The 21,257-nt window shown below is 53.7% G+C and overlaps 2 protein-coding genes across 2 annotated transcripts in view; both read left to right on the forward strand.

Annotated features, from left to right (window-relative positions):
* The first annotated feature begins 5,414 nt into the window (after positions 1–5,414).
* On the forward strand, positions 5,415–15,793 carry ZSCAN10 (zinc finger and SCAN domain containing 10). Its single transcript, XM_032144760.1, has 6 exons — positions 5,415–5,519; positions 11,693–12,155; positions 12,381–12,648; positions 12,869–12,933; positions 13,100–13,157; positions 14,040–15,793. The coding sequence occupies exons 2-6, from the start codon at positions 11,760–11,762 to the stop codon at positions 15,593–15,595; spliced, it is 2,343 nt and encodes a 780-aa protein (XP_032000651.1). The 5' UTR covers positions 5,415–5,519; positions 11,693–11,759; the 3' UTR covers positions 15,596–15,793.
* Positions 15,794–17,839: 2,046 nt separating this feature from the next.
* Positions 17,840–21,257, forward strand: part of LOC131382360 (uncharacterized) — a 6,433-nt gene continuing 3,015 nt past the window's right edge. Inside the window, 1 exon segment of the mRNA XM_058433940.1 lies at positions 17,840–17,940. Within this exon segment, the coding sequence (XP_058289923.1) occupies positions 17,840–17,940 (101 nt within the window).

A 21,257-nucleotide genomic window follows, 5' to 3' on the forward strand; every position in this document is an offset into this window, starting at 1 on the left:
CTTCAAAAATTTTTGTAGTGACGAGGTCTGACTATGTTGCCCAGGCTAGTGTCAAACTCCTGGGCTCACGCGATTTTTCCGCCTCTCAAAGTGCTGGGATTACAGGTGTGGGCCACTGTACCCAGCCCTACTTCCTTCTTAATGGTGTATTTCTAAGTAATAGCAGAATTGCCCAAATGAGCATCCTACAAGCAGTTGGCACTGTGGAAACTCTATTATGCCTCAGGGGTGCCCAGCGCCCCGGCTTTCCCTGCAGTACACGATTCTGCACTTGCAAAGGGGAATGCCCCAAACAGGGAACTCTTTGCAAGTCTTGCTGGACTCAATAATATGTAAATACTAGAAACGGATGTATTGCCACTCTTTAAACAATCACCTTGAAGATTGCTACTGGCAATAGGGCTTTCAGAGAGAATCACAAAGCAGAAAGTTCAAGGTCCTTTGAGAAGGAACTGACATGCAAATATTTTATGTTGTGTGTTTGTTTTTTCTGTTTAGAAACAGAGTCTTGCTATGTTGCTCAGTCTGGCCTCCAACTCCTGGGCTCAAGTGAGCCAATGGCTTAGCCTCCCACGGAGCTGGGACTACAGATGTGAGTTATTCAGAATCATATGCTTTGGCACCACCTTGCAGTAAGAAAACTAAGGTGCTTAACCAGTTAGAAGGGCCTCACTCCTTATAGGGGTCTCAGAGCAGGGCCAAGACAGTCCTGAACAAGCCATGCTGGGACCACCCCCGGGACAAACGGTGGATGTAGGTTCGACACCCTCTCTTTTTTTGTGCCCTGTATAGGGACCAAAATACGTTCCTAGCGCTGTTCAGTCTTTGCAGCTGGAACATGGTTCTTTGTGTGTGTGTGTGTGTGTGTGTGTGTGTGTGTGTGTTTGAGACAGGGTCTGGCTCTGTCATCCAGACTGGAGTGCAGTGGTGGGATCATGGCTCACTGCAGCCTCAACCACCTGTGCTCACGTGATCCTCCTGACTCAGCCTCCTGAGTAGCTGGGACTACAGGCACGCACCAGCATGTCCAGCTAATTTTTTTTTTTTTTTTTTGAGACGGAGTCTCACTCTGTCGCCCAGGCTGGAGTGCAGTGGTGTAATCTCGGCTCACTGCAAGCTCCGCCTCCCGGGTTCCCGCCATTCTCCTGCCTCAGCCTCTCCGAGTAGCTGGGACTACAGGCGCCCGCCACCACGCCCGGCTAATTTTTTTTTTGTATTTTTAGTAGAGACGGGGTTTCACCGTGGTCTCGATCTCCTGACCTCGTGATCCGCCCGCCTCGGCCTCCCAAAGTGCTGGGATTACAAGCGTGAGCCACCGCGCCCGACCGTGTCCAGCTAATTTTAAAATTTTTTGTAGAGACGGGATCTCACTATGTTGCCCAGGCTGGTCTCAAACTCCTAGGCTCAAGCGATCTTTCCACCTCAGCCTCCCAAAGTGCTGGGATTAGAGGTGTAAGCCACTGCACTGGCTTGGACTGTGGTTCTAAGTGCTCACCCTCCCAAATCCCAAATCAGCAAAAATTCTGCTGACTGGGAGTGACCTACCTTCTGGGCAGGACTTTTTTTTTTTTTTGAGACGGAGTCTCGCTCTGTCACCAGGCTGGAGTGCAGTGGTGCGATCTCAGCTCACTGTAATCTCCGCCTCCTGAGTTCAAACAATTCTCCTGCCTCAGCCTCCCGAGTAGCTGGGACTATAGGCGCCCGCCACCACGCCCAGCTAATTTTTGTATTTTTAGTAGAGATGGGGGTTTCACCATGTTGGCCAGGCTGGTCTTGAACTCCTGGCCTCAGGTCATCCGCCTGCCTTGGCCTCTCAAAGTGCTGGGATTACAAGACTGAGCCACGGTGCCTGACCTTGCCGGGCCTTTAAAATCATAAATTTGCTGCAAATCAAGCTGTCCCGGCTCCATTTTCTCCCTTCCCCTGTGTCCCCTGGGGCTCCTTCCTCATTTCCCATCTCCCCTTCTTCCCTGCAGAGGTTTTAGGCTCCTAATCATTGCAGGAAGCAGCTGTGTTCTCCAGGGGAAAGGCGAGGTCCTAAGGCACCCCAGTGCCCTGCACTCCGCCTATTGTTATTCTTCCTCCGCTCTCCAGCAGCCACAATAGTCTTTCCCCGCAGGAAACACCACAACTCTGAGGTCCCAGAACCGCCCCGAAGCCACAAAAGGCTATTGAGTGCTTTAAATGCGGCGAGTCGGAGCTCTGAAGTGCTCTCGCTGTAAAATGCACACTGGATTTTGAAGACTTTTATGAGAAAAAAGAATGAGAAGCATGTCATTAACAATTTTCTGGGCCGGGCGCGGTGGCTCACGCTTGTAATCCCAGCACTTTGGGAGGCCGAGGCGGGCGGATCACGAGGTCAGGAGATCGAGACCACGGTGAAACCCCGTCTCTACTAAAAATACAAAAAAAAAATTAGCCGGTCGTGGTGGCGGGCGCCTGTAGTCCCAGCTACTCGGAGAGGCTGAGGCAGGAGAATGGGGTGAAACCGGGAGGCGGAGCTTGCAGTGAGTCGAGATTGCGCCACTGCACTCCAGCCTGGGCGACAGAGCGAGACTCCGTCTCAAAAACAAACAAACAAACAAACAAAAATTTTCTGTATTTGTTGAAGTAATATTTTGGATATAACGAGTTAACTAAATCGTATTATTAAGATTAATCGCTGGCCGGGCGCGGTGGCTCACGCCTGTAATCCCGGCACTTTGGGAGGCCGAGGCGGGCGGATCAAGTGAGGTTGGGAGTTCGCGACCAGCCTGACCAACATGGAGAAACCCCTTCTCTACTAAAAATACAAAATTAGCCGGGTGTGGTAGTGCATGCCTGTAATTCCAGCTACTCGGGAGGCTGAGGCAGGAGAATTGTTTGAACCCAGGAGGTGGAGGTTGTGGTGAGCCGAGATCGGACCATTGCACTCCAGCCTGGGCAACAAGAGCGAAACTCCGTCTAAAAAAAAAAAAAAATTAATCGCATCTGTTTCCTTTTACCTGTTTAATTGTGGCTACCAGAATATTTAAAATTGCGGCTGTGGGTGGCACCACACTTCTCTTGGAGGACACTACTCCAAAAGTTCCCGGTCCCACTCCGCACAGTTCACCCCAACCCTGTAGGGACCACGCTCTCTTTAGCGCCCCCTAGCGTCAGGTACGGTTTCATACACGTTTATTATCTTGAAGGTCTCAGTGCTTTTGCAAACCTTCTCTCCTACAACCCTCTCCTGCAATACATCTGGGAGGTGGGATCATCGTTCACGCATTACAGAGGAGGCAGTGACGGTTTCCAAATGAAAAGTGACTTGGCCAAGGACACATGCAGCTGGGCTGTGGAGGGCCTAGTCTGTCTCCTTTTTCCATCCCTCGTTTATTTCCAGAGGTGTTCCTACACCTGAAAAGCGCCACTCCCCCTGCACACCCTGGCAGATAACCGGATTCGATCCCTGGCAGCCCGAACGCCAACAAACACCCAGCGTCTTTCTGAAGCGACCATAAGCCATTCGAGGAAACATGCACGGGGTCCTGTTTGTCCTGACCTTGTCCCCAATGCCCAGGGCAGCTGTTCATGGAGGCCAGTCCCTGAGGCTCCCTCGGTGGCCTCAGACCTCGGAGTACACACGTGCAGTCCTTACCTCCCAAAGATAAACCTAACCTCCCACTCTGTTCTTCACCCACTTCAGACTGCTGTCCCATATATGGTCACCAGAGACGTATGAGAACCACTAGAGATAGCCCCAAACTGAAAACTGCCCACTGGCTACCCATAGCAGAATGAATAACTGATGTGATGAGGAAAATCATTCAGCAACGAGAGGGAAAGAACGCTCGACGGCATGGAGTCCCAGCTGTAGCCCCAGCTCCTTGGTAGACCGAGGTGGGAGGATCACTTGAACCCAGGAGTTTGAGTCCAGCTGGGGAGATATAGTAAGACCTTGTCTCAATAAAATAAATAAATAAAATATAAAATAATAAAATAAAATAAATAAAATAAAATAAATAAAATAAAATAAAATAAAATGTGGAATTGGGAGAATTACAATTTTAAAAGAAACAAAAATTTTTAGTAGAGATGGGGTTTCACCGTGTTGTCCAGGCTAGTCTTGAACTCCTGACCTCAGGTGATTAAAGAGGCTGAGTGCGGTGGCTCATGCCTGTAATCCCAGCACTTTGGGAGGCCAAGGCAGGTGGATCACCTGAGTTCAGGAGTTCAAGACTAGCCTGGCCAAAATGGTGAAACCCCATCTCTACAAAAAATACAAAAAAAAAAAAAAAAAAAAAGAACCGGGCATGATGAGAGAGGCTCCACGCCTCTCGCTTCCGAGACTGTAGTGGCTGCCTGGTCCCGCCAAGGCCACACCCGCTCCGGCGCTACAGCACCCCGCCCCGCCCCGGACACGCTGCCTCAGTCCCTACAGAACCTCGCCCCGCCCCTTGGCCTTCAGGCCCACTTCCCTGGGGGCGGGGTTTTCTGGCCCCGCCCCTGGACGAACTATGGAGTGGGAGGAGCCCGCGACTGGGAGAGCGAGGCGCGGGACGCGGGGAATGCAGAGCAGACCAAGGAGAAAGACCGTCGTACGAAGGGAGCACTAGACAACTGAAATAGGAACAGGATGAGCTCAGGTGTTAAGTGCAGGAAAACAAAGACCCGTCAGATGAGCCAGTCAGGCAGGTCCTGGCCCCAACGGACCGAGGGGTCTAGGCCAGGGGAACGGCCAACACCTGAGAGGTGGTCCTGCCTCCCCGGGGGCTCTGAACGCTCAGGAAGGCACCAGCTGCAGCCAAGGGCACAACCCAAGAAGGCACCTTAAGCACAGGGATGGAATTTGTTTAGGCCCAAACACTGTTGGTGAGGTCACTTCCCTCCCAGGGAGCCCTTGCTTCGTCATCAGTAAAGTTGGGACAAAAGCCACCTGGCAGGACTCGGGAGGACTTTAGGTGACCGTGTAGATGGAGCAGCCTCTGCCCCATCACATCCTCCTGTTCCATTTTTTCCTTGCACCGTCGCTGCTCCTTTGCTCTAGAATGTAAGCCCCTGAGAGCAGGGCCTCATTCCTTCAGTTTCTCTCTGTGTCCTTAGCCCCTGCTTTGTAACAGTGCCTGGCACACAGGAGGCCATTGCAAAGAGTAGTCACGTGAATGAAAAGCCTAGCAAAGAAGCCAGCACACTGTGGGCATTTAAAAATGGCAGCTCTTAGCCCAAAAGAAAGACGGGCAGACCTGCAAGGGGCACCAGGCCAGTCTTGATTTGGGAGGTGGTTACACTCTCACACATGCTGGGATTGAAATCTGGATTTCTCACTTTGTCTTCATGTCACTGGCCCCGCCCTCTTCCCATGCCGCTCCCAAACTGGGAGCTTAAGGGTTAACTCTAGGAAGCCCCTCATCACCTGGATGGGATGGGACTGAGGCAAGGAACTTCCTGTTCCATTTTCCCAGAGCCCTTCTCCAGGCTGGCGGAGGCTGGCTTTGGCCCTGGAGTCCTCAGAGAACCCCCCAGCATCTCTGCCTGTGTAGTGGGGACTCCGAGTGGTGAGTTGGAGGGAGGCCGGGGTGCAGGCTGCCAGGACGGGTGCTAGGAGCTCACAGCAGCTTGGAGAGAGCACGGGAGGCTCCAGGCCTTGGTGCTGGGGTGGGGGCTGGAAGAGTCTTGGGAGGATGTATAGGGTCTGCTGGGGAGCCTCGTGCCAGCCAGCTTGGTGGACCTGTCGCTATGGGGGCGTTGGGGATGAGGGAGATCGCAGAACTTCCTGTGACATTGAAGAAGGCTGGCTTCACGTGCTCCCAGGTGGACTGATGGGCCTTGTCCACTCAGCCCAGCACGCGGAGGGAAGCCGACCAACAAACAACAAATCAGGCCGCTACCAACTGTGTCCAGGAGAAAGGGAGTGTTCCCGGCCGAGGACCTCACCTTTGCCCCCTTCCCCAACTCTGGGCTCTCACGTGACCTGGGTGGGTCTCGTGGCAGCACCTCCACCCCGGGCTCCAAATTAAGCTGGTCAAATGTTGGATGGTGGCTGTAGAGCCTCCGCCTGCCTCCCTTCCCAGCCCACCCCCAACAGAGGAGCATATTAACAGAGCTTTTGTCCTGGAGATCTGGGGGGAGGGAGAGATTCTCTGAAGCCAACTTGTCTCGAATTCCACCTCTTTGAAACCTTTTGGAGAGATCTCACCTGGAGATTCCGGCCTCCCTGTGTGGCTCGCCCTGAGGGCTGAAATTTGGAATCCTCATTTTTTTCTGTTTCATGCTGTGATATTTCGGCTAAGGCTAGGAAAATGGCACACAGCAGAATGGAGATCAGTTCCTTTTCTGTTTCAGAGCTTTGGCACTGTGTTCTAGACCTACGTTCTCAGCCTAAAGCAAATCTTGGCTCCACCTGGTGTGACCCTGAGCACATCACCAAGTGCAAAGCTTGGTCTTTGCACTTGGCAAAGGGAGAAATGATTGTTTAGTGCATGGGCTGGACCGTGATGAAATGAGCCTAATCGCCAGACACTCAGTACCTGCCCGCTGCTCCTGCAGGGCAATGGATGAGCAGTGATTGGTTTTCTTGTTATTTTGTGCATGCTACTAAAAACCAGTGAAACGCAATCCCATTTTCTCCCCCCTCCCCCACGCTTTTCTTTTTTTTCTTTTTTATTTCTTTTTTTTTTTTTTTTTTTTTTTTTTTTGAGACAGGGTCTTCGTGTTTTATCCAGGCTGGTGTGCAGTAGCGTGAACATGGCTCACTGCAGCTTTGACCTCCCGGGTTCAAGCAATCCTTCTGCCTCGGCCACCCAAAATGCTGGGATTATAGGCATGAGCCACCACATCCGGCCATACAACACGATTTTCCTGATTATTTATCACAGACATTTTCTGCCCTAGAAGTTGTTAACATGCTTTCCTTTGAGATAGCCAGAATCATTGCCATTTCCTAATTTCTGCTAACAGACATTGAAGTAACTTCAAGTGCTGGATGAACACTCATTGAACTAGACACAGCTCCTACTCCCAGGCCAGGCAGAGAAATACGCTCATCTGTGATTGAGGCACTACATCGCCCTAGTGGGCAGAGACAGGGTGGGGGGATGGGGGCTGCCCGGAGTGGATGCCAGAGGGCAGGAAAGCGTAGTTCCGGCTCGGGGGTGGTTACACTCTCACACATGCAGGGGTTGAAATCTGGATTTCTCACTTTGTCTTCGTTTATCTGGCCCCACCCTGTCCCCATCAAGCTCCCAAAATGGGAGCTTAAGGGTTAATGCTAGGAAGCCCCTCAACACCTGGATGGGATAGGACTGGGTCCTTCCCCAGGTGGCTGAGGTTGGGAGATGCAGGGGAGCCAGGGTGGGGGTGAGGGGCTTGGAAGATACTGTGTGTTGGGGGGAGGTTGCGAGAGATGGGTCATGTTCTAGAATCACCTCCCCCTCCTCAGCGGCTAAGCTTAAAATCCCCCATTCTGTACCCCGCCTGAGAGGGAGGTTCAGAGAACCCTCAGGCTTATATTAAGGGGGTACACCGAACTGTCCAAGGCTCTCAACTAGGCCATCTTTACCAGGGAGAGGCTACCCAAGGCTGGGTGGTTACCTGTTTTTTTTTTTTTTTGAGACAGCGTCTCATTCTGTTGCCCAGGTTGGAGTGTAGTGGCGCAATCTCAGCTCACTGCAATCACTACCTCCCGGGTTCAAGCGATTCTCTTGCCTCAGTCTCACGAGCAGCTGGGACCACAGAAGCATGCCACCCTGCCTGGATTTTTTTTTTTTTTTTTTGAGACAGAGTCTCGCTCTGTCACCCGTGCTGGAGTGCAGTGGTGGCGCGATCTCAGCTCACTGCAACCTCCGCCTCCCAGGTGCAAGCAATTCTCCTCTCTCAGCCTCTTGAGTAGCTGGGACTACAGGCGCATGCCACCACGTCCGGCTAATTTTTGTAATTTTAGTAGAGACAAGGGTTTCACCATATTGGTTAGGCTGGTTTCGAACTCCTGACCTCAGGTGATCCACCCACCTCGGCCACCCACAGTGCTGGGATTACAGGTGTGAGCCACTGCATCCAGCCACTGGGTTACCTTTTTGCTGAACCTTAGTGTCCTCGGCTGTAGAATGAATGGGTCAGTGATGGGCCCAACAGAACTATGAGTCACTGTTTGCTGCGGTGCCTGGTATTGTAATCAGCAGCAATGAGAACAGTAACAGCTTGTGCTCATGGATGCCTACTGTGTGCCAGCCACTACGTGCTGGACAGTGCCCTGTGCCATTCAGGTGGGTGGAGTGGTGCGTCAGGCTTTCTTCACATCCCCCTACCTGGGGTGCCAACTGGGAGTGGAGGGTGGGAGGTTCTAGGAGAGGTTCACTTTTAGCCCTGAGGCTGGAGAACAGGAAGAGCAGAAAGAGGGCAGGAGCCTGGGTTTCCATGTTTATAAAATGACCTCTGCCTGAAATAAAATGTAAAAGAGCGTCAGAGATCTAACCAAAATATGAGCCTGCTCTGCTCAGAAAAGCTTAAATCATCCAGCCTCAATTAGTTGAGCAGGGCTAAACTGAGTCCCCTGTGGGTGGGGCCGAAATTTCGGAGGTTCCCCGTGGGTAGCACTGGGCTACCAGACCAGGAAGGAGAAGAGCCACAGCTCTAGATCGGGAGGAGGTTGGGGGAGGTTGTCAGTGCCCCCTGGTGGCTGTAGATGACTTATTTTATATTTTTTATTTTTTGAGACGGGCTGGCACTGTCGCCTAGGCTGGAGTGCAATGTTGCAGTCACAGCTCACTGCACTGCAGCCTCAATCTCGTGAGATCAAGCAGTCTTCCCACCTCAGCCTCCCAAGTAGCTAGGACCACAGGTATACACAACCATGACTGGCTAAATTTTTTTTTTTTTTTTTTTTTTGACATGGAATCTGGCTCTGTCGCCCAGGCTGGAGTGCAGTGGCGCGATCTTGGCTTACTGCAAGCTCTACCTCCCGGTTTTGCGCCATTCTCCTGCCTCAGCCTCCTGAGTAGCTGGGACCACAGGCACCCACCACTGCACCCGGCTGATTTTTTGTATTTTTAGTAGAGACGGAGTTTCACCGTGTTAACCAGGATGGTCTCGATCTCCTGACCTCGTGATCCACCCTCGGCCTCTGAAAGTGCTGGGATTACAGGCGTGAGCCACTGCGCCCGGCAACTGGCTAAATTTTTATTTATTTATTTTTTTTTTTGAGACGGAGTCTCGCTGTCGCCCAGGCTGGAGTGCATGGCATGATCTCTGCTCACTGCAAGCTCCGCCTCCTCAGTTCACGCCACTGTCCTGCCTCAGCCTCCCGAGTAGCTGGGACTACAGGTGTCCGCCATCACTCGTGGCTAATTTTTTGTATTTTTAGTAGAGACGGGGCTTCACAATGTTAGCCATGATGGTCTCGATCTCCTGACCTTGTGATCTGCCTGCGCTGGCCTCCCAAAATGCCGGGATTACAGGTGTGAGCCACCACACCCTGCCCTACATTTTTAATTTTTTAGAGACGGGAGTCTTGCCATGTTGCCCAGGGCTGGTCTTGAACTCCTGAGGCTCAAGTGATCCTCCTGCCTTAGCCTCCCAAAGTGCTGGGATAACAGGCGTGAGCCCAGCCCCTCTAACCTTTTATTTGGAAAATTCGAAAACATCCAGAGAACTTGAAAGAGCAGTGAAATGAACATTCATATATGTATCTCATCGCCAGTCCATAAATGTGGCTGAGCCTTCAGGCCCCTTCTCCAAACTCTTCAGCATCTTCTAAGAACGCAGCCATTTCCTATATATTACAAGACTAGACTTTCATCTCAGAAATGGGTAGTCATACTATTATCATCTAGTATCCCTACCATACTCACAATTTTCCGGCTGGCCCCAGGATGTCTTTTAAAGCCTTTAAGAAAAATGAATGAGGATCCAATCTAGGTTCACCTACTTGGTTGTGAGTCCTCTTTGGGCTCCTGTCCAACAGCGCCTCCTACAGGCACTTACTTTTTATGACACTGAGTAACTCAGACCAATTTATTTGAGAGATGGTCTGACTTGTTCCATGTTCCCTGCAAGGCCCTAAACATTGGAAGTTGGATCTAAAGGCCACAATTAGGTCGGGCGGGGTGGTTCACGCCTGTAATCCCAGTACTTTTGGAGACCGAAGCGGGCGGATCACCTGAGGTCAAGAGTTCGAGACCAGCCTGGCCAACATGGTGAAACCCTGTCTCTACTAAAAATACAAAATTAGCTGGGTGTGGTGGCGCGTGCCTGTAATCCCATCTACTCCAGAAGCTGAGGGACGAGAATCACTAGAACCCGGGAGGCGGAGGTTGCAGTGAGCCGAGATCTTGCCGCTGCACTCCAGCCTGGGCAACAAGAGTGGAACTCCATCTCACATAAATAAATAAATAAAGGCCGGTTGGATTGAGATTAGGCATTTTTGGGCTAGGCACAGTGGCTCATGCCTGTAATCCCAGCACTTTGAGAGGCTGAGCCAGGTGGATCGCTTGAGCCCAGGAGTTTGAGACCAGCCTGGGCAACATAATGAGGCCTCGTCTCTACAAAAAAGAAATAAAATTAACCCAGCATGGTGATATGCACCTGTAGTCCCAGCTACTCGAGAGGCTGAGGCAGGAGTATCACTTGAGCCCAGGAGATCAAGGCTGCAGTGAGTCGTGATTGTGCCACTGCACTGCAGCCTGCGTGACAAAGTGAGACCCTGTCTCAAAAAAATAAATTACTTAATTAAATTGAAAATTTAAAAAACAGGCTTGGTGCAGTGGTTTACGCCTTAATCCCACACTTTGGGAGACTGAGGCGGGCTGATCACTTGAGGTCAGGAGTTCAACACCAGCCCAGCCAACATGGCGAAACTCTTGTGTCTACTAAAAATGCAAAAATTAGCTGGGCGTGGTGCCACAGGCCTGTAATCCCAGCTACTGTAAACCCAGGCTGAGGAACGAGAATCGCTTGAACCTGGGAGGTGGAGGCTGCAGAGAGCTGAGATCATGCCACTGCACTCCAGTCTGGGTGATATAGCAAGACTCCATCTCAAAAAAAAAAAAAAAAGCTTTAAAAAATAAACTTTTTTGGCCAGGATCCATCTTGATGGTGCCATGTGCTTCCGGTGGCTACATCAGGAAGAAGGGAAGGGCAGAGTGTTTGTCTTTCAGGGATGGTCACTTTAACCACTTGGGAAAAGTGATGCAAATTTCTTTCTTTTTTTTTTCCTTTTTTTTTGAGACAGAGTCTCCCTCTGTCACCCAGGCTGGAGTGCAGTGGTACGATCTCCGCTCACTGCAAGCTCCGCCTCCCGGGTTCACGCCATTCTCAGGTCTCAGCCTCCCCAGCAGCTGGGACTAAATTAGCCTGGCTAATTGTTTTGTATTTTTAGTAGAGATGGGGTTTCACCGTGTTAGCCAGGATGGTCTCAATATCCTGACCTCGTGATCCACCTGCCTCGGCCTCCCAAAGTGCTGGGATTACAGGCGTGAGCCACCGCGCCCGGCCAAGTGATGTAAATCTCTAAATGCTTTAAGGAGGGATGATAATACAGAACTGTCGGTTTTCTCTGGCCTTTGCTTTGTTGGTAACCCTGAGACCGGGGGCTGTCCTGCCCTCATGAGCCCTTACCCAGTGAGAAAAGCAATTCCTCTGGGTCTGCGTATTGGATGTCTTTTAACATGGATGACCCAGGTATAGGGCCAGCTTCCTTGAAGCAGATCCTAACCCAGGGTGTTCACCTTTGCAGGTGTGGGAAGAGAGGAGAGAGACCCAAGAGCGGGGCCGGCGGTAGGGCGGCATCCCCACAGTGAAGGATGCTTGAAGAATCAGTCCCAGCTGCCCTGGAGCAGGAGCAGCTGGGGGAAGTCAAGCTGGAGGAGGAGGAGGCTGTCAGCCCAGAGGATCCCAGGCGGCCAGAGTCCAGGCTGAGGCCCGAGGTGGCTCACCAGCTGTTCAGATGCTTCCAGTATCAGGAGGACATGGGGCCACGGGCGTCCCTGAGCCGGCTCCGGGAGCTCTGCGGCCACTGGCTGCGGCCGGCTCTGCACACCAAGAAGCAGATCCTGGAGCTGCTGGTGCTGGAGCAGTTCCTGAGTGTGCTGCCTCCACACCTCCTGGGCCGCCTGCAGGGGCAGCCGCTCAGGAACGGGGAGGAGGTGGTGCTGCTGCTGGAGGGCCTCCACCGGGAGCCCAGCCACGTGGGGCCGCTGGTGAGGGGGTGGGGCAGTGGGCTGAGCAGCATGTGGACGATGGGGACTTGATCCCCCCAGTGAGGAATCTCTGGAAACTCCACTTTCCCCCACCTGACCATTCCTTCTTCACCTCCTAACTCCTCCCCTGGCTGACTCTCACCTCGTTTTTGTCCCATGTCCCCTCGGAGTCAGGACACAGGTTGCCACCCCGGGAGTCACTTAACTTGAATGTGTTCTGAACAGGATTTTAGTTGCAATGCTGGCAAGAGTTGTCCCCGTGCAGACGTCACCTTGGAGGAAAAGGGGTGTGCTTCCCAGGTCCCCAGCCACAGCCCCAAGAAGGAATTGCCCGCAGAAGAACCTTCAGTGCTGGGCCCATCGGATGAGCCTCCCCCACCCCAGCCAAGGCCTGCTAAGCCTGCTGAGCTGGGACAGTGGAGATTTCCCCCAAGTTCAAAGCAGCCGCTGAGCCCGGGGCCCCAGAAGACATTCCAGGCCCTGCAAGAAAGCAGTGAGGAGCTTGTGCCCCAGGAGGCCAAGGACTGGGTGTTGGGGAGGGGCCTGGATGTCTGGGGTGGGGTGAGAAGTGGGGCCTCCCCAAGTGACCAGGACAGGACAGCGCCAAGGTGTCTTCACAGGGCCCGGAAGATGCGGTGCATGTCCTTGCAGCCACATGGCAGGCAGGGCTGCCTTCTAACAGTGCTTCCTCCCCTCTTCCCCAATGCCATCAGGTCCCCAGGGGCCCTCACCATGGCCAGAGGAGAGTTCCCGAGATCAGGAGCTGGCGGCTGTGCTGGTGAGCTGGGCCGCACCCCAGGGTGTCCTGAAGCCCCAGGAACTTCTCTACCACTGTAGTTTTAGCAAATCCATACCTTCCCTGATTCAGTCCTGGGAAGCGTTTCATTCCCCACAGGTTCCTGAGGCATGCTCCTCACTCACCAGGGTTTCTGCTCTTGATACAGGAGTCCCTGACCTTTGAGGATGTGCCAGAGAATAAGGCGTGGCCTGCGCACCCCCTGGGTAAGCAACCCTTCCCTGGAGAAGTGACCACTGATGCCTCTTTCTTTTCTTGTCTTTTTTTAAGAGATGTAGTCTCGCTATGTTGCCCAGGCTGGTCTCAACTCCTGGGCTCAAGTGATCCTCCCACCTCAGCCTCCCAAAGTACTAGGATTACAGGCATGAGCCACCGTGACCGGCCAACACCTCTTTCTTTGCCTGAAGCTCCAGACCCTACCTGACTTTTTGGCCTTTTTGTTTTTTGAAACAGGATGTCACTCGCCCAGACTGTGGCACAATCATGGCTCACTGCAGCCGGGACCTCCTGGGCTCAGGTAATCCTCCCGCCTCAGCCTCCCGAGTAGCTGGGACTGTAGGTGTGTGCCACCACGCCCAGCTAAGTTTTTGTAGAGAGGTCAAATAAAGGGGCACCCTTGTTTGACCTCCACCCTCTCTACCCACCTACCAGGTTTTTTTGTTTGTTTGTTTGTTTTGAGACAGAGTCTCACTGTGTTGCCTAGGCTGGAGTGCAGTGGCACCATCTCGGCTCACTGCAACCTCTGCCTCCCAGGTTCAAGCGATTCTCCTGCCTCAGCCTCCCGAGTAGCTGGGATCACAGGCACGTGCCACTACACCCAGCTGATTTTTGTTTTTTTTTTTTTGTAGAGACGGGGCTTCACCATGTTGGCCAGGGTGGTCTCGAACTCACTCCTGACTTCAAGTGATCCGCCTGCCTCGGCCTCCCAAAGTGCTGAAATTACAGGCGTGAACCACTGTGCCCGGCCTTTTACCCACCAGCTTTGCAGGATCCTGGGTTTCTTTCCACTTCCAGGCCAATCAGGTTCTGGTGATTGATAGGGGCCCTGGGAATAGACCTGATCATCACTGTTTTCTCTTGTTTCCCAGGATTCGGAAGCAGAACCCCAGACAAGGAGGAATTTAAACAAGAAGAGCCCAAAGGGGCTGCCTGGCCCACTCCCATCTTAGCAGAGTCCCAGGCAGATAGTGCTGGGGCGCCGGGAGAGCCTTGCGCCCAGACGCTCGGACGGGGCGCTGCGGCGAGCGGCCCTGGTGAAGATGGGTCCCTTCTTGGCGGCAGTGAAATTTTGGAGGTCAGAGTGGCTGAGGGCGTCCCCGAGCCCAATCCGGAGTTGCAGTTCATCTGCGCGGACTGCGGGGTGAGCTTCCCGCAGCTGTCTCGCCTGAAGGCGCACCAGCTGCGCTCGCACCCGGCCGGGCGCTCCTTCCTGTGCCTTTGCTGCGGCAAGAGCTTCGGCCGCAGCTCCATTCTCAAGCTGCACATGCGCACTCACACGGACGAGCGGCCGCACGCCTGCCACCTGTGCGGCCACCGCTTCCGCCAGAGCTCGCACCTGAGCAAGCACCTGCTGACCCACTCCTCCGAGCCCGCCTTCCTGTGCGCAGAGTGCGGCCGCGGCTTCCAGCGCCGCGCCAGCCTTGTGCAGCACCTGCTGGCGCATGCCCAGGACCAGAAGCCGCCCTGCGCTCCTGAGAGTAAGGCCGAAGCGCCGCCACTGACCGATGTCCTGTGCTCCCACTGCGGCCAGAGCTTCCAGCGCCGCTCCAGCCTCAAGCGCCACCTGCGGATCCACGCCAGGGACAAGGACCACCGGTCCTCCGAAGGCTCCAGCAGTCGCCGCCGGGACTCCGACCGGAGGCCCTTCGTGTGCAGCGACTGCGGCAAGGCCTTCCGGCGCAGCGAGCACCTGGTGGCCCACCGGAGGGTGCACACGGGCGAGCGGCCCTTCTCCTGCCAGGCTTGCGGCCGCAGCTTCACGCAGAGCTCGCAGCTGGTCAGCCACCAACGGGTGCACACGGGCGAGAAGCCCTACGCCTGTCCGCAGTGTGGGAAGCGCTTCGTGCGCCGGGCCAGCCTTGCCCGCCACCTGCTGACCCACGGTGGCCCTCGGCCCCACCACTGCACCCAGTGCGGGAAGAGTTTCGGCCAGACCCAGGATCTGGCCCGCCACCAGCGCAGCCACACGGGCGAAAAGCCCTGCCGCTGCAGCGAGTGCGGTGAAGGCTTCAGCCAGAGCGCCCACTTGGCGCGCCACCAGCGCATCCACACAGGGGAGAAGCCCCACGCCTGCGACACCTGCGGCCACCGTTTCCGCAATAGCTCCAACCTGGCCCGCCATCGCCGCAGCCACACGGGCGAGCGGCCCTACAGCTGTCCGACGTGCGGTCGCAGCTTCCGGCGCAATGCGCATCTGCGGCGGCACCTGGCTACCCATGCGGAGCCCGGGCAGGAGCAGGCCGAGCCCCCGCAGGAGTGCGTGGAGTGCGGCAAGAGCTTCAGCCGCAGCTGCAATCTGCTGCGACACCTGCTAGTGCACACGGGCGCCAGGCCCTACTCCTGCACGCAATGTGGCCGCAGCTTCAGCCGCAACTCCCACCTGCTGCGCCACCTGCGCACCCACGCCCGCGAGACGCTGTACTAGCCTGGCCCGCCTTCCGCCAGCCGCGCCCTGCGCAACCCACCCGGGGTCCTCCACAGCAGAGGCCTGCAGGAATGTCCCTTCCCACCACACCCCACTTCCCTCTCCTTCCACTTTCACGGCTGTCCTTCCCTGCCCGAGGCATTGCTTTCTGGCCTCAGCAATGTAATTAAAATGCCTGAAGTAAAATGGCCTCCAAAATGGCCCCTCTTTATTTCTTTACAAGCCCACCAAAATTCGAACTGTCAACTTTCCCTCTGGGCCACAGGGACACAGCTGCACCTCTGGAGCCGGCTGCCTGGGAGCAGGTAGGGGGAGAGTGTCGCCACCCAGAGTGGGGGAGAAGGGGGAGACGTGAGCCTTCACAGCCGGCTGTGGGGAGAGCCAAGGAATCTGACCCTGAATGTTTTCTCCTCTGGAGTCTACCCTTGATCTGTGCTGTGCAGTAAGTACTCACTAGTCACATAAGACTCCTTAAGTTGTCTGGGCATGGTGCCCATGCTCCCAGCACTTTGAGAGGCCGAGGCGGGTGGATCACCTGAGGTCAGGAGTTCAAGACCAGCCTGAACAACATGGTGAAACCTCTGTCTCTACAAAAAATACAAAAATTAGTCAGGCGTGGTGGTGTCTGCCTGTAGCCCCAGCATCCTGGGAGACTGAGACAGGAGAATTGCTTGAACACGGGAGGCAGAGGTTGCAGTGAGTCTAGATCATGCCATTGCACTCCAGCCTGGGCAACAGAGCGAGACCAAGTCAGCAGATGTTGCAGGAGAAATTCCTCTCGTGGAAGACCCCATGGAAATGTCCGGAAAGGACATTTCAAGGAGGAGGGATCAGTCAACTGAGAGATGGAGGGTGAGGAGTTGGGAGAGGCCACATTTGAAGCACGGGAAGCCCTCCTGATGGTACTGAGTGCCTACTGTGTGCCAGGGAAGGTGCTGGGTTATTGAGGGGAATAAGGGGAAAGCGGCCTGGGAAGGACGTGGGAGGGGCGGCCCAGGCAGAGGGAGTAGCAGGAAGCCGGGCCTGGGGAAGGGAGGAGCCCCAGATGCAGCTGGACAGCATCTGTCCCGGAGGCGGACACAAAAGCTCCCAATTACTGGGGCCTGACACGTCAGCCCTGGGCTGGTGTGCAACGGGAGAGCTGCAGCGGGCTGAGGCAGGGAGGGATTTCTTTTCTAGTAATGAAATCACTTCAGCTTTGGCTACTGCATGGAAATGGCTTGAGAGAGGCAAGGCCAGGGACACCAGCTAGGAGGCGGAGACTGCTGTCCAGGCTGGGGGTGACAGAGCCCCTGGGGACCACAGCACAGCAGGAGGGATTTCTAGGTAAGAGGAAGCCAAGGGGGACATGAGGGGTGAGTAGAGGGGGACACAGGGTCACTGGAGAGGTTGGGGAAATGGTAGAAAGAACTTGAGCAGCCGGGCGCAGTGGCTCACATCTGTAATCCCAGCACTTTGGGAGGCTGAGGTGTGCGGATCACCTGAGGCCAGGAGTTCGAGACCAGCCTGGCCAACATGGAGAAACCCCATCTCTACTAAAAAATACAAAATTAGCCAGGTGTGGTGACATATGCCTGTAATCTCAGCTACTTCGGAGGCTGAGGCAGGAGAATTGCTTGAACCCAGGAGGCGGAGATTGCGCCATTGCACTCCAGCCTAGGCAACAAGAGTGAAACTCTGTCTCAGAAAAACAAAACAAAACAAAACAAAAAACTTGAGCAGTGGCAGAGGGCAGATCCCAGCATGTGGCCCAGGGTAAGGAGAGGCGGGACCAGGGTCGGGCCATGGGTGGCCCTTCATAGCTGGGGTCTCAGGCCAGAGACAGTTCTTCCAGGATAAAGGGACATCAGAGGTTTCTGCAGGACGCAAAGGAGGAAAGCCTGTGGGGCTCTTTGAGGCTCTGCAGAGAGAACTCCGGATCCAGCTGCCTCCTTCCTCAGGAAGGCTGGGGACAGCAGGGCCCAGAGAGCCTGGTGACACTCTTCCTTCCCCCGGTCACCTCCCTCAGCCCTGCAGGAGCTGCTGGGACAGGGGCTGACCGCCTCAGCCTCCTAAAGTGCTGGGATTACAGGCATGAGCCACTCAGGGTGACCAGGGCCACCAAAGGTGACTGTCAGGGTCGCTGTCCAGCTGTTTCCCCTGCTGAACTCTAGGCTGGCGCCAAGGAGTGCTTGCTCCGAAACTCAACAGTGCATCCAATGCTCTGAAAGGGCAGACCAGGGAGGGGCATACTGACCCGCAGCAATGTTCCTGGTCCCCAAGCCCCCCACACCCTCGGGCACACCCCAGTGTCCCTCCCAGACTGCGGGCTCAGCCCTAGGAGAGCAGCTCAGGGAGCCTCCCCTGTGGGTGTTTGCTCCTCCCCAGGCTGTGGTCCATTTCCCCTTCCTCCTTCCTGCTCGGCCCAAAGACGGGAGTCATGGAACCCCAGGATAGGACAGGACAGAACAGGACAGGGCCCCCAGCCCCATCTTTATCTCACCAGCTGCTGCTGGCTGCCAAGCCTCCCCTGAATGGGGGAGGGTGGCCTGTGTGAGTCAGCGGAGGCGGGAAGTGGAGGAAGACGGGAGCCTCTGCAGGGCCAGTTGAGCGTGGCCTCCGAAATGGTGAGAAGTGCCCTCCCAGCCATTCCTCCTGGCTGCCCCAGGCTCTGCAACTGCAGGGTGCTGAGGCCTCAGGCCCAGAGATTTGACCTCTGCCTTCTTGCCTCTCCCCTGAAACCAGGGCGTAGTGGGGAACTCCTGAGTCCCCTCTGCCCCAGCCCTGGGGCCCTTGATTTTGGGAGAAAACCAAGGAGATTTTGTGGCCCCAGCCCTGCATAGGGGATGAGGACGGAAGAGGGAGTCATGACAAGAAAGATGCAGGGCCAAAGTCCCCTCACGCCGGAGGCCCAGGGGTGGCGATCAGGGTGCGGTTCTGTGCTTCTGGCTCTGTAATCAAGGACACACCAGGCTGAAATCCTCTAGTCCTCAACCAACCCACCAGGGCATGGAGACCCATGCACATTAGCAATAAGAAAGTCAGGGGCCTGGCCTTGCTCTTCCACATCTGGAACGTGGGTAGCTCCATCGGAGCCACAGTCTCTGCTGTCACTACTGGGCCCCCTGCCTCCCTGTGCCCACATGTCAGAGAAGCCTGGAGACAGGCACCTGATTCTATTTAAGCAAGTTTTATTTTATTTTATTGTTTTCAGGGGAAAGTATGAATGCAATCCCCCACTACCACAAATTATGCAGCCGAGTGTCCCACACTTGGGGAAATCACAGGTGTCGGCACATCCGGGGTGCAAGTGAGACGGTTTGGCTCTGTGTCCCACTCAAATCTCATCTGGAATTGTAATCCCTACATGCCAAGGGAAGGACCTGGTAGGAGGTGATTGGATCATGGGGGCGGTTTCCACCATGCCGTTCTGGTGAAAGTGAGTGAGTTCTCACGAGATCTGATGTTTTTCTTGTTTTGTTTTGTTTTGTTTTTTTGAGATGGAGTTTCACTCTTGTTGCCCAAGCTAGAGAGCAATTGCGCAATCTCTGCTCACCACAACCTCCGCCTCCTGGGTTCAAGCGATTCCTGCCTCAGCCCCTCTAGTAGCGGGATTACGGGTGCACGCCACCACGCCTGGCTAATTTTTGTATTTTTAGTAGAGACGGGGTTTCATCATGTTGACCAAGCTGGTCTCGAACTCCTGACCTCAGGTGATCCACCCACCTCTGCAGCGGGATAATTAAGGAATCAGAGAGACCGAGGGGTTAAGGTGCAATTATTTAATTATTTAGGTGCACCGACCCAGTGGGATTCACATTCAAAGGACTGAGGCTTGAACAAAGAGTCCGGTTACCTTTTAAGCATTTTGTGGGGTGGAGGGAGATTTGTGCTGGGGGAAGCATATTACAGAAGCGAGAAACAAAGATAGTTATTCAATCAAGACATGCATTACATTATTTCTTACTTTTTAAGGAACAGCATGTTTTATGACTTAAGATTATCTGTTTAGTGGCCTTGCAGCTGCACAGCTAGAGAAACAGAGTCTTCACAATGCCTGGGAGAGGGAGAGATAAGGCTCACTACCCACAGAAAAACAGGCAGTCAATTTTTAAAGGACTTTAGCTCTTTTTCTTCCTCAAGGGGAATTGGTTTTTTCTTACATACAACTGAGTTTTTGCTTACACATTTTTAAATTTCTTTTAATTCCTGTTCTACCTTGGCCTCCCAAAGTGCTGGGATTACAGGCATAAGCCACCACACCCAGCCTGAGATCTGATGTTTTAAAAGTGTTTGGCAGTTCCCTGCTTTCTCTCTCTCTCCCCTGCTGCCATGTAAGACGTGCCCTGCTTTCCCTTTGCCTTCCACCATGATTGTAAGTTTCCTGAGGCCTCCCCAGTTTTTTGGAACTGTGAGTCAATTAATCCTTTTTTCTTTATAAATTACCCAGTCTCAGGTATTCTTTACAGCAGTGTGAAAACGGACTAATACAGAAAATTGGTATCAGGCATGGGGCACTGCTATAAAGATAATCTGAAAATGTGGAAGCAACTTTGGAACTGGGTAACAGGAAGAGGCTAGAACAGTTTGGAGGACTCAGAAGAAGATAGGAAGATATGGGAAAGTTTGGAACTTCCTAGAGACTTGTTGAATGGCTTTCACCAAAATGCTGATAGTGATATGCATAATTAAGTCCAGGCTAAGGTGGTCTCAGATGGAGATAAGAAACTTGCTAGGAATTGGAGCGAAGGAGACCCTTGCTATGTTTTAGCAAAGAGACTGAAGGGATTTTGCCCCTGCCCTGTGGAACTTTGAACTTTTAGAGAGATGACTTAGCATGTCCTGCAGTAGAAACTTCTTTTCTTTTCTTTTCTTTTTTTTTTTTTTTTTTTTGAGAGGGTGTCTTGCTGTTGTCACCAGGATGGAGTGCAGTGGCACGATCTCGATCTCGGCTAACTGCAACCTCTGACTTCCTGGATCAAGTGATTCTCTTGCCTCAGCCTCCCAAGTAGCTGGGATTATAGGCACACACCACCATACCCAGCTAATTTTTATATTTTTAGTAGAAACAGGGTTTCACCATGTTGGCCAGGATGGTCTCAATCTCTTGACCTCGTGATCTGACTGCCTCAGCCTCCTAAAGTGCTGGGATTACAGGCGTGAGCCACTGCACCAGGCCAGCAGTAGAAATTTCTAAGCAGCAAAGCATTCAACAGGTGACCTGTCTTTTCCTAAAAGCGTATGGTTATATGCACTCACAAAGAAATGGTTTGAAATTAGAATTTACATTTAAACGGGAAGCAGAGCATAAAAGATTGGAAAATTTGCAGCCTGACCATGTGGTAGAAAGAAAAATTTTTTCTGGGGAGAAATTCAAGCTAGGCCCAGGGCCCTGCTGCTCTCTGCAGCCTTGGGACATCGCCCTGTGCCCCAGCCACTCTAGCTTCAGCTGTGGCTAAAGAAGGCCAAGATACAGCTCAGGCCGTTGCTTCAGAAGGTGCAAGTCCCAAGCCTTGACAGCTTCCACGTGGTGTTGGGCCTGCAGGTCTACAGGAAACAAGATCTGGGCTTTGGGGGACCTCCACCTAGATTTCAGGGGATGTATGAAATGCCTGGATGTCCAGGCAGAGGTTGGTGTCAGGGGCAGTGTTGTCATGGAGAACTGCTACTAGGGCAATGCAGA

The sequence above is a fragment of the Hylobates moloch genome, unplaced genomic scaffold (assembly GCF_009828535.3).
Source record: "Hylobates moloch isolate HMO894 unplaced genomic scaffold, HMol_V3 SCAFFOLD_23, whole genome shotgun sequence".
Lineage (NCBI taxonomy): Eukaryota > Metazoa > Chordata > Mammalia > Primates > Hylobatidae > Hylobates > Hylobates moloch.

Bases quoted from the DNA above. Each gene is read 5' to 3' on its own strand.
- ZSCAN10 (XM_032144760.1), top strand. From the start codon at position 11,760: ATGCTTGAAGAATCAGTCCCAGCTGCCCTGGAGCAGGAGCAGCTGGGG. The intron at 12,156-12,380 runs GTGAGGGGGTGG...TGTTCTGAACAG, and splicing joins CCAGCCACGTGGGGCCGCTG to GATTTTAGTTGCAATGCTGG. The intron at 12,934-13,099 runs GTGAGCTGGGCC...CTCTTGATACAG, and splicing joins AGGAGCTGGCGGCTGTGCTG to GAGTCCCTGACCTTTGAGGA.